This window comes from Tetrao urogallus (genome assembly GCF_951394365.1).
Source record: "Tetrao urogallus genome assembly, chromosome: 1".
Taxonomy (NCBI): domain Eukaryota; kingdom Metazoa; phylum Chordata; class Aves; order Galliformes; family Phasianidae; genus Tetrao; species Tetrao urogallus.
Genome location: NC_136813.1, coordinates 164,524,470 through 164,537,219, shown reverse-complemented (window position 1 = coordinate 164,537,219; position 12,750 = coordinate 164,524,470). Strand labels below are relative to the sequence as shown.

Sequence of the window (12,750 nt, the reverse complement as noted above, 5' to 3'; positions counted from 1 at the left end):
CACACATAATCTGGCTTCTATACCCTGCTGCAGAAATGGAAACATTTCTGTTTTTATAATGAATGCTTTTATGTGACTTCCCCAGTCTGCAAGGTGCTACTCGGATACGTAACTTTAAAGCATCTGCTGGAAGCCAGTACATTATCTCCATGGGGTTGAGTAGAACTCCCATTAACGTAACAGCCTCTCTGCAATATTAATGCTTTCTTCGTTTATTATTTTCACACACTAACTTTTGGGATGGAGATATCTGTCACTAGCATGACTTCTTGAATTCAATCTTTCCAACACAAAGCCATTCCTTGATGAGAACCATCTGTCAGTAGTGATGCCGTCTCCTGCAAAATACACTGATTTCAGAAGCATGCTTCGCTTGAATCCAAGATACTCAATGCCACGTCTGTCACTCACATTGAGAACATCAGAAGAAAAGACAATGATTCATTTCAGTAATTGGTTTTCCTACACTGTCCCAGGACAGAGTAGAAGGACATCACCAAAACAGTTCAGATGGCTCTGAAGCATCGAGATCTGAAATTACCAATATTTTCATACCTTACCAACAAAATTGCAACTTATGCATAAATTTTTTACTTGTTTTAAATACACAACAGTAAGGTCAGAACTATGACTTAATGAACTAAAGATATATAAATATTTGAGGATAAACCACTCAGTCCAGACATGCTCACTCAGGCCAAACTTCTATCTCGACACTTAAAATGCCACGTTTTATTTCTAGTCCAATTGCATTAACAGAGGTTAGTGCCAAATCAACCAGCCATCAGTTACAGCAGTAAATTCCTCCAACTTATACCCAAATCCCAGAACTCTAGAATGGCTTGGGTTGGAAGGGACCATCAAGACTGCCTCATTCCTGTGCCATGGGCAGTTACCACCCAGCAGCTCTGGCTGCCCAGAGCTCCAGTGCGGGGATACCCACAGCCTATCTGGGCAGCACATACCAGTGCCTCACCACTTTTCAGAGACAAATTTCCCCTGACACCTAATCTAAATCTCCTCTCGTTTAGTTTAAAACTCTTCCCCTAGTCCTATCAATGTCTGCCCATGTAAAAAGCCAATTTCCCTCCTGCTTACATGCTATCTTTAAGTACTGGAGGGCTGCAATTAGGTCTCCCCGGAGCCTTCTATCCTTCTCCAGGCTGAACAAGCCCAGCTCCCTCAACCTTCCCTTCACAGGAGAGCTGCTCCAGCCCCCTGACTGCCTTCCTCTGGACCCACATCTTTCTTGTGCTGGAGGTGCAGGCCTGGATGTGGTACTCCAGCTGGGGCTTCATGTGGGCAGAGCACAAAATCACACAGAACGGCCAGGGTTGGAAGGGACCTCAAGGATCATGAATCTCCACCCCCCCTTCCACACGCAGGGCCACCAACCTCCACATTTAATACTAGACCAGGCATTAGAGCAAAGGGAAACAAACAGCTCCCCCGCCCTGCTGGCCATCCACTTTGGTGCCGCCCTGGATACGATGGCCAAACCGACACCGAGGTCGAGAGCAGCAGCCCGTCAAGAAACTTCCACAGCGCACAGCGCAGCCTTCACCTCACGCCCCAGCCGCTCACCGAACCCTGCTCAGCGCGCCGCCCTCGCCGCCCCACACGCCGCACTCAGTGTGCCCAGCACGGTACCCAGCGTGGTGCCCAGCCGCCTCCCCCCAGCCCCACTGCGGCCCTACCCGGCACAGCGGCGCTCAACGCGCGCTGGCGCCCATGCTGCGACACAGCGGCCCGCACCGCCCGACCCGGCCCGGCCCGTTCTTCCGCTGACGCGCAACGACTCGCGCCGAGCGTTGCGAGCGAGCCGGGAGCTTCCGTTAACGCCCGAGCGGCGCCGGAAGCAGCGGGAGCGGGGCTGCGGAGTGGGACGCGGTGGAGGTGAGCGCGTTTCCGAGCGCGGGGTTCCGAGGGCGGAGGTGGAGCTGGGCCTTACGCGCGGCGCTCCCCTGGTCGGTGGGGCCGCGGCGCAACGCGGGCGGGCGGCACCTCCCGCACGCCGTGTTGGGGGGCGGAGGCTGCGCGGAGCGGCGCCGGGGTCCCGAGTATGTCCGGCCCTGGGCGTGGGGAGCGCGGGGATGGAGAGGCGGGGAGGGGAAGGAGAGGACGGCTGCTGCTGATGCTTGACACGGGCGGTGTCGGCAGCCTGCGTGAGTCTGGGAAGCTGGAGGTACGAACCTCACTTCTTAAACTTTATTTTCATTCTTTAAGCCCGCGGGTGACAAGATATTTTCGTTCTCAGTTTTGTTCTGACAGGAAGTCTTAGTTCTGTGTAGTTACACGAGTTAGCTCTCGGAGGCGTGCGAAGCCATTGAGGTGCCTCCAGCGCGGCTCCTCGTGGTGCTGGGGCAGTACCTGGCTGCTTCTGCGGGGCAGCCTGAGAACCACGTTACCTGTCCGATTTTCTTGGATGTCCTAAAATACATCTTCATGCTCGGCTTAACAGAGGTGTCCTGTAACTCGGAGTCTTTGCACGAGGGCTGCTCCAGAAGTAGTGCCTCCGTTTTTATTATGTTGGTCCACAACATCAGAGGCAGATGTTGGTGGTACAGCAGTAGAGGCTGAGCCTTCCCACCAATGTTCTTTTACTTTTTGTTGCTGTGCAAATGATGGCAGCAGAGGGGCAGTCTGACACAATGGCATTGGACATGGAATATCATACAAAGCAAAGGTGTTGTTGAATTCCTCCATGTAGAAAAGAATTGTGCGCATTGCCACTCGTCAGTGTTTGCTGAATATTTCTGAAGACCAACCAGTGCACATTAGCACAATGAGGTGCTGCATTTCAGCAGTCATGACAGCAGCAGTGGGTCACTTCCACTGGTACCTGTTTTTATGAATGCAGCATGCAGGCTCTTGTTCATTGCTGGCAAAAATGAACAGCTAATTGTGGTGACTACATTCAAAAATAGTGTTTTGTAGCTGCGAATTTCCTCTAACAAATAGTGTTATTGTGCTCTTTGTATCTGTTGTAGTTTCCATGGAAATAAATAGGGGGCATTACTTTAGTAGCAACCTACATGTTTCAGCACTTGAAGTCTGCTCTCTGATAGCATCTGGGTAGGCCCTTTGCCCTAGGTGGAGTTGTGATGTAAAGTGTTGTGATTAGTTCTTCAATCTAGGTATTTGGAACTTCAAGGGAGCAAAGAATCTGTGGGAGGGATACAAAGAGATCTGAAAGTGCTGAGTAGAGCTGGAGGTATTAATTCCTCTTGCGGAAATACTCAGCATTTCTTGATACTTTCAAGCATAAATGCTGAAAGCATTACAATTTTGACCTGTTATGACAATGACACGGTGAGCTGACATATTTTGTTGTCCATCTGTTCATGCTGCAAGGTGGAAAGGCTTTGCAGAGGTGGTGTTCTGTGCAGATGTTGTATTAGCAGCAATGGCAGAGCAGTCCTATTGCAGCTTGGCAGGATACTCTTTTCATGGCGTTGATAGTGAGGAAGGATGGGGTATTGGTAACTGTGGGTGTTCACAGAAAGATGTAAAGATTAATGTTAATATTAGCTCCCAAAGCATTCTCTCCATTCCTATTAGGAAGAGATGGATTCTCTCTGCATTTCTGTTCTAGTTTTTTTTTTTTTTTTTTTTTTTTTTTTTAAATCAATACTTTTCTCTCACAGTTCTGATGCTTTGAGTTATAATGGAGAACTGTGTCTGCTCAGTGTTCTCAGCCTGTCCCAAACTCCAGTTTATCCATTTTGCTTCTTGTCTAACTAGGAATGCCAGAGTATATTTGAAGAATTATCAAATCTGCATTCATGGATTTGTTGGAGCAGGTTCAGAGGAGGGCCGTGAAGATGATCAGAGGGTTGAAGCACCTCTCCTATGAGGAAAGGCTAAGGAGTTGGGGCTCTTCAGAGTGGAGAAGAGAAGGCTCCGGGGAGACCTTATAGCAGCCTTCCAGTACCTGAAGGGGAGCTACAAGAGAGCTGGGGATGGACTTTTTATAAGGGCAGGTAGCGTCAGGAGGAGGGGAAGTGGCTTTAAACTGGAAGAGGGTAGATTTAGACTAGATATTAGAAAAAAGCTCTTTACTGTGAGGGTGGTGAGACACTGGGACAGTTTGTCTGTCCAGTGAGGCTGTGGATGCCCCCTCTCTGGAAGCACTCAAGGCCAGGCTAGATGGAGCTTTGAGCAACCTGGTCTAGTGGGAGGTGTCCCTGCCTATAGCAGGGGGGTCGGAACTAGGTGGTTTTAAGTGTCCCTTCCAACCCAAACCATTCTCTGATTCTCACTGCTGCAAGAAAAAGTTGCATTTTCAGTGTGTCTATCCTCAAATAAACAATAGGTGGCTGTTGTGAAATTGGCCATGAGAAGACCAGAGTCTTGAGCATCTTTCTTATGTCTTACTTATACAGGATCATGTATTTTTTTATTTTTTTTTAATTTTTGAGAACTTTCCAAAACATAGGAGGGACAAGATTAGTCCACGTTTGTCAATTGTCAGAGTTTTTGTCACATTAGCAGTTGTTACAATTGTCACAGTAACAGTACAAAGCCAGATGTGTTCCAGTAGCAGCAAGAACAGTACAGCCGCCTTGCCTCTGGATTTGGAGCATGGTCTTGGTATGGCAAGATGTAGCCATCTGAGGTAGAAAGCTGCATGTTTTTGTAGCAACAATATGGATTCTGAGGAAGGTTGATAGCATACACTGAAATATTCCAAACCCTGGTGAAGTTGATATTTATAGCAGTGATTAAAATCGATGTCTCAAGAAAGTGTAAACAGACAAGAATGATGTGCAAAACATTGCAGAGTAATGGGATGTTTTCACAAACATCAGCTTTTTTTTAGCTTGTTAATGTTCCTTGGGAAGGAAAGAATAATTAACTGTTGATCGATGAAGAAAACTCACTTGTGTAGAAATTTGACGTTTAAGTAACCTGTGTTATCTTCATGATGAAGAAAACCTTTTAGTGTTAGCTCTGCTACAGCAGTGCATAGCAAGATGCAGCTCTGTGACAAGTGGAGCCAAGCCAACCTTGGCAGCAGGCCGTCACAGAGCAGCCTGTGCTGCATCCATACAACGGCTTCTGTGTACAATGGTGTAGCAGCTTTTGAGAACATAAAGAACTTGCTATAGCAAAAACTGTCACCTTTGAGCAAGAACAAGGAGAAAGCGGTTTAAATTCATATTGCAGGTCATTACATTTCATGATAGTGAAGAAAAATCAATTATCTTTGATGTATGTGCTAATAGAAGATGATGTTAGTCACAGGGAAATTAAGGTATGAAACAAAAATAAGTATTTATTTCTAATCTTTGTTTTGAAACAAGATTGTCCTGAGAGAACAGGTAATGCAGTACAGAAAGCTTGAGGTTTGCTACTGTGAAACCTTGTTAATGGAATCTTCTCAAATTGATTGGAAGTGTTTTGGCATGTCATCAATATTATTAAAGCTGTATTCTGATTAGGTCACATTGTTTAAGAAATCTTTACTATAGAAACAGATGAGGTGTGTTCAGAATGCTGAGAAATGTGCTTTTCTCCTTTAAGTATATGTGTGTGCGTGCGTGTGTATACATATATAATTATTGTATTTTGGGTAACATCCTCACTTTCATTGGTTCCATCTAAAAACTGTCCATTTAGTCCTCTATATAAACGTTTTTTTTCCCCCTTTTTTCTTGCCAGTGTTTTGGACAACATACTTGATAATTGGTTGTCTTATCAATTGTCACCATTTTCTTCCTAATTGAAAATCTTCTCACGAGATTTTTTTTTCATCCCTCTTTGCCTTTCCATTCTTTCTTCTTCTCTATAAAATTGTGAACATTTTTTTCCTTCAGTCCATTGGTGTTTGTCATACTATGTTCTACCTTTTTTTCTATTTTTGGGGTGTCCAAATACTAATAATTCTTGCAAGTTTCAGTATTTTTCTAAAACAGTGATAGAAATGGAAGTGTGGGCTATGCTATCTTATAATCTGTAATGGACCTGTACATGAGTGTGGGTGACTGCTACCTGGAAAAAGGTCATAATAGGAAAACAATGCTCTGAGTGTTATTATTTTTTGTTTCAGAAAATATACCTACAATATTTTTTCATATATAGGTTTTTGGTATTCTGAATTTAGCTGACATTCATATTCTTTCTAAACCGAGTGTAGTGAATTACCCTGTACTCACCCAAACAGAGTAAGAGGGATGGGCAGCAAAGGGATTTAGATTTTAAATGTTTGGTTTACTTACAGAAAATTAATTTATGAGATTATATGCATTTTTTCACTAATTTCAGTTTCTTTTTTTTTTTTTTTTTCCCCAGGTAATGGGTCTTCAGAGGCAAAGTCTCTAAGACTAACAGAAAAGTGAGTATGCCGGTGATTGCTGTTATTCATAAGGATATATAGCTGATGTGGTGCTACCTCTGATTAGAGTTGATAAATCCCTTATCTTGTTGATTTTTGACAACTCGGATAATTGTCATTTTTATATAGCCTCATAAATCTATCTCCAGGTACCTACTTTCAGAAAAGAAAAATAGCTAATGTTAATCTCTCCTGAAAATATCCTGCTATTTCTTCTTCCTGTAGATTATTCTTACTTGCTAGAACCCATTGTGAAAGGAAACATTGAGAAATGTAATTCTAGCAGTTCGTAACGATTTTCAGCCATGTGTGTTTTACACTTTTTTGCCTATATGATAATCAGAAAGGTTTCAGCTCCTTGAATTTGTGCTAACACAGCATGACTAGAATCATTTAAAGTATTGGTTTATTTTCACCTGTTATTAATTTATTGATTTTGATTTCGGAAGTCACTATTTTTTTGAAAGAGGAATCTCCATGATCTGCTGACTCACAGTTTAAAACAAAAAATCTTCATGTGAAGAATGCATTTAATTCATGTTTTCAGAACAGAGTTTTGTGTTAACTGATTACTAACTGATAACTGATTGTGTTGTGCCTTATCCTGTTTCCAAAAGGCCAAGATGATAAAAGTTTTACATAAGAAAGCATGAATTCTTCAATCTAATAAAGATGAGTTAAATTCATTTAAAAAAAAAAAAAGTTTCTTTAAAAAACAGTGGTAACAAAATTGCTGTAAGGATTTTGTGTATTTCTACAATTGATAATAGAGTGTGTACAAATGTCACTAGAACTGTTTACAGTATCTGTAGATCTTGGATTTATTCTGATTATACTGCATTAATATCCAGTTCTTACACATAGTGTCAATTATTTTTTTTAAAAGCGAGTAACAGAACTCTGTATAAACTGAAGTATGAGTTTGCCGCAGATCTCAGCTTTATTTAAACCCATTTTCAGGCTGTGTAAACTATCAGTGCTCCAGCTTATATTTTGTGATGGAGAATGCAGATGTTGTTTTCATGACTACAAATTCTGACTATTTTAAACTACATCTGTCATCACTTAGAGGCAGTTCACACTGGTGGTTGTTGGTACTGAAGAAGTTTTGAACAACACTGTTATCAGAAATTTTATTTCTAGTGCTTTTGCCTTAAATTAATTACTTACTCATTAATTAGTTTATATAACTAGACAGATTTATAAGGACCTCATTTAAAAACAAATAGCGTACAGAGCTTATGCGTAATATATTACCTTGGGAGAAGCCCAAGAACCTTTGTTTCTATGCTTAGTATCCTCTCATCTATTCATGACAAGTCTGGTTTTGACTCATTGGTTTTTTATTGTCATCAGTGGCATATCGGAGAGATGAAATGTGGTCTGAAGGACGATATGACTATGAAAGACTTCCAAGAGAACGCCTTCCTCCAAGGTTTCATCCTGATGTATGTCTGTACTTCGTTTCTTTAGCGTTATACCACTCTACTGCACCTTCATACTGTGACCTGTTCCAGAAGAGCAGGATTTTTGTCAGTTCTGAAGTTCCTGTTAAACCTTTACATCATGGTTGTCCAACCTTTTGGCTCACCTGGTCCACGCTTAGTGAAAAAGAAATTCCCTTGGGCTGTATATAAAAAAATAATGTGATAGTTAATGTTTAAGGTTTTTATAATTAAAATAATTTTTATTTTATATTTTATATTTATATACAAAATAGATAATTCTGAGGAAGGCAACAAAAACATAAAACTGGTGCGACGTTGGACTTTGTTTTTGTGAAACTAATGCATCAGTTTTTGGTTTGATGGCAGTGGTTGCAATTCTTAATGAACTCTCAAGGTGTTCATAAGAGATGATTGTTCTAATTTTACTCTTCCAGTTGTTCATCCTTGAAAATAGTTGCTCACAAATGTACGTGCTGCCAAAAAGTGATGACATGAATAAGGTGTGATTGTGAAGTGAGGGACACTTTTCTCTGATATATCTTAAGAAAGTCTGGTAAAGAGGAGTGATCAAGTGTTTCTTTGAGTTCTGCATCTGATTACAACTTTATACTTTCCATTAGAAAATTTACAGGAGGTGTACTTATGATGAAAATGAAGTCCCAAATATTAAAAAAATACGTTTCAAAAATCTTGAAATCCATTCGCAATTTCCTTGATCAAAATGCAGAGCACAGCTGCATATTTTCCACTGTTCACAGGACTGTGTTTAGCCATTGTATCAAAATGCGTAAAATTATTTGCCATAACTTGAGCTTGCTATAATTTGTTGCATTTTGAATGCTGTTATGATTTGAAATGCAGTGCAGATAGTTGATTTTGATCTCAAAAGATGTGTGTTTAATTCATTTAAATGAGCAGTCAATTCCACCCAGAATGTTTTTCTGTAGCCATTTTGCATCTTCATATTCTGACACCAGTTTTCCTTCTAACTCCACAAATGACTTAATCTTATTTTACAAATTGTAAAAACTCTAGCATTTTAGCCCAACTTAACCACCTTATTTCAGAAGGTAAGGAAAAAAAACAACAATGCCCCCATAATTGACATCCATACTTTTAAGGAAGTCCTGGAACTGGAGATGAGTCAATGCCTTGGGCTTTATGAAATTCACTGCTTTGATGACATTATAACATGTCATTGTTTCTTTATAATGGGTTTCAGTTTGAGTGTGTGTGTGTGTGTGTGTGTGATGGGTGCAAGCAATGCACTGTGCCCTCCCTGGTATTCTGCTGTTGCCTGTGTGTTTTGCAACTGACTAATGAAACACAGTACTGTGTGATTTTTAGCAATATGAAAAGTTAATGATCCTGTAGGGCTGCATTACTGTCTGTCCAGGGTGGCATGCACGGGTTGGACACTCCTGCTTTTACATCTTCTTCTTTGTCTTAGTTTCAGTGGGGCAGTATTGTTTTCTTCAGTGTCAGGTATGATGCTATGCTTTAGTTCTAGAAGAAAAACAAAGTTGATAATGCTCCAATCTATACAGGTGCCGTCAAGGCCACAGTGAAACCAATTCTAGTATTAAATGTGGAGATTGTGGCCCTGCCTGTGGTGGGGAGGGGTTGGAGATTCATGATCCTTGAAGTCCCTTCCAACCCAGGCCATTCTGTGATTCTGTGTGAAGGGCCCAAGGAGCTGGGAGGAACAGAATGAGGACAGCTGACTGGCTGAAGGGATTTTTCAGTAATTAAACGTGTTCTTTTTAAAATAATTTGTGGAGAATCAAAGGTCCCACTGTATTGTCTTTTCCCCAGGAATTTTCTCTCATGTTCATACATCTCAAACCATGTCAGAGGTGGTAAAATGACTACTTTCAGTATTGTTCTTGTCACCTATGTAGTTTTCTATTATGATACTTACATACTAACATACTTCTGGGTTCTCTCTCATGTTTTCAGCTTCTTTTCTAGAAGCATACTACTGTAGCATAACTACTTATGTAGTCTTTTTGGTCCAATAATGCACTAGGGGTTGGCTACTCTGTGATGGTTTTAATGCTTTTTACAGACAACACAACAACATATGTACTTTTTCAGCAAGCTGGAAATCAGGTTGTGTTTGCTTATGGTGGTTAATCAGTTTCTTCTCCAGTATATGTATCAGCAGTGAAATACAAGAAAAGCCAGAATGTGTCTTCACACTTTGTTTTGTCTGTATACTTGCTTTTTTTTTTTTTAATTAATTGATATTTGGCTTTTGTAATGAATAGCTAATTGCTAACTGTTGTGGCAGCGACATTCCTGAATTTTTCTAGTCTTTTGAGCTCTACAGGGACCAAATTATGACGTATATATTATGGAATTTTACTTTAAAAGTTTAAAAAAATAAGATGCATTCTTTTGCTTACATGGCTTATGTGGCGAGGTTTTTGTAGTGGGGCGCTTGAAGAGTTGGCCTTTATGAGAAGCTGCCCCATAGCATGTTAGGCAAAGCAAGATCTGAATCATTTTCTTAGTGGAAGATAGATAAAAAGCTCCTTCTTGTACAGATCTGCTGGTTCAAGAGAACTAGCAGGCAGTTTCTGTCCATGCAAGGCTATGCCATTTTATCTGCGTTCACATGCAGAGATCTGACCTAATTCTTGCTAGGCAAGTAAAGTGGAATTACATTATTATTTCTCAACCATATGAAAACTCTTAGCATTTGCTCATGGGTTAGGTATTGGATCTGGGACATGCCACTGATAAGGAAAGAAGTCTCACTTGCTTGGGAGAGGAAGAGACTGTCCTAATCCATACGTGGATGTTACTTATACAAGTTTGGATTGCTGTAGGAACACATGCTTTCAGAGGCTGGTTAACAGCAAAAAGTTAGGAGCACATCACAAAATCTAGAAACAATGGGTATGTCTTGAGCTCTTAGGTAACTGTCCTGCTGTGATGGGGACTACTGTAGGAGATAAAAGCACAGAACAGTTCTATCTTAGCTTCAGAGCATATCTCCTCTGAAAAAATGTATGTGAAGTTTGCCAATGAGGTAATGGTAGATCAAGCATTGTGGCTGCATGGTAATGTGTGTATAGTGTGTAATAATTTGCATCAGTATGGTAGTAAGCTGGTTTTGGGTTGCCCTCTAGTGAATCTGCTGCTTCTCTCTGAATCTCTCTGAAATCAGAACAATATTGTTTTCTTTTTTTTTTTTTTTTTTTTTTTTTTCATGATCATGTTTTGTAATTTGTGAACTGAATGTATTTTTCTGCCAAAACTATTGGTGCATTCATTATCTTGTGACTTAACACTGTTAGGAAAAAAAAGCAGTTTGGGTCTCTTTCCCCTCCCTCTCAGTTGCACCCGTACATTAAGTCTGCATTTATAACTTGTTTCTAAGCCCATGGAAAAGATGACTTGCTAAAGGAAAAAGATTCAAAAGACAAAGTCTTCAATTCATGTTTCCATTTGCTTTTTATCTGCAGTGGCTTTACATAATACTCAGTTCTAGAGAATTGAATTTGAATCTTTTGTAATTGTGCAATTTCACCTTAATAAGCAAAAAATCTATTTAATTGGTAAATGGTGTATGATACTGTACTTGAAAATGTAATGCATTGATTTCTAGCAAAGAGCCATCCAAAACCTGTTTGAGAATAAATTTGAGTGATAAAAACTGTCTGTCACTTGAATCATTGGGTCTCACACTGTGTTGAGAGGATGCTTATCTAATGAAATCATGAAACAAGGACAGTCTTCACTATCATTTCTATGGTGTAGAAAATGTTATTGATGTTAAGGAAATTAATTGTTTTCAGATAGGCTCTGTTTTAAAGGCATGACAGATGTGACTAATTTAGAAGTTGGAGAAATATGTACAGTAAATGCTTAGAAAATTTAGTTGACTACTTTAAAATTTCAGGGTAAACTGTGTTGAGAACTTTCCCTTTGTGGTTAAGCTTGCAGTACTTAAGGATTGCATCTGAATGGTGTCCAAATGACAACTTATTCCACCGTCCATTTGGCATGATCTGATGATCTGTGTTCTGGGCTGCATTAAAGAACGGGTGGCCAGCAGGGACAGGGAGGTGATTGTCCCCCTCTACTCAGCTCTTGTGAGGCTCCATCTGCAGTGCTGCGTCCAGGCCTGGAGCTGTTGGAGCGGGTCCAGAGGAGGGCACTGAGATGATCAGAGGGCTGGAGCACCTCTGCTATGAGAGAAGGTTGAGGGATCTGGGCTTGTTTAGCTTGGAGAAGAGAAGATTCTGGGGAGACCTCATTATGGCCTTCCAGTACTTGAAGGGAGAGTATAAACAGGAGGGGGAATGGCTGTTTACAAGGGTGGATAGTGACAAGGGGGAATGGTTTTAAACTGAGACAGTAGAGATTTAGCTTAGATATTATGAGGAAGTTTTTCACAGAGGGTGGTGACACACTGGGAACAGGTTGCCCAAGGAGGTTGTGGATGCCCCATCCCTGGAGGCATTCAAGGCCAGGCTGGATGTGGCTCTGGGCAGCCTGGTCTGGTGGTTGGCGACCTGCACATAGCAGGGGGGTTGAAACTAGATGATCGTTGTGGTCCTTTTCAACCCAGGCCATTCTATGATTCTATGTTTTCTATCTTTCAGTGATCCTTGATGTTCTTCTGTGCTTATTTTAGCTTTGAAATTATTACAGTCCACTATGTAGAAATAATGTTTTCACTTGTATATTCACTATACATTTCCAGATGCTTAGAGAAGTATGCTTTTATTTGTTTTGTGGTTTAGGATGAGTACCATAGAATTGTAAACATCATGCCCAAGAAACCGCCACTTCTTGATAGACCTGGAGAAGGGAGTTACAGTCGCTATGATGATTACAGCCACGCTGAGTACAGAGACTATGAGGAGGGTCGTGGTTTTGCCCATGAGCGAAGAAGTGGCCCACCACATCGAGGTGTACATAAGGTGATTTTTCTCATGATTATGGTGTTTG

At 41.1% G+C, this 12,750-nt stretch overlaps 1 protein-coding gene across 2 annotated transcripts in view; it reads left to right on the top strand.

Annotated features, from left to right (window-relative positions):
- Positions 1-7,689: 7,689 nt before the first annotated feature.
- Positions 7,690-12,750, top strand: part of PPHLN1 (periphilin 1) — a gene marked incomplete at its 3' end in the record, with an annotated part of 62,959 nt that continues 57,898 nt past the window's right edge. For both annotated transcript variants that reach the window (XM_079536450.1, XM_079536449.1), the window contains exons 1-2: positions 7,690-7,785; positions 12,543-12,722. In XM_079536450.1, the coding sequence (XP_079392576.1) occupies positions 7,714-7,785; positions 12,543-12,722 (252 nt within the window). In that variant the 5' untranslated portion in view covers positions 7,690-7,713. The remainder of the gene's footprint in view (positions 7,786-12,542; positions 12,723-12,750) is intronic.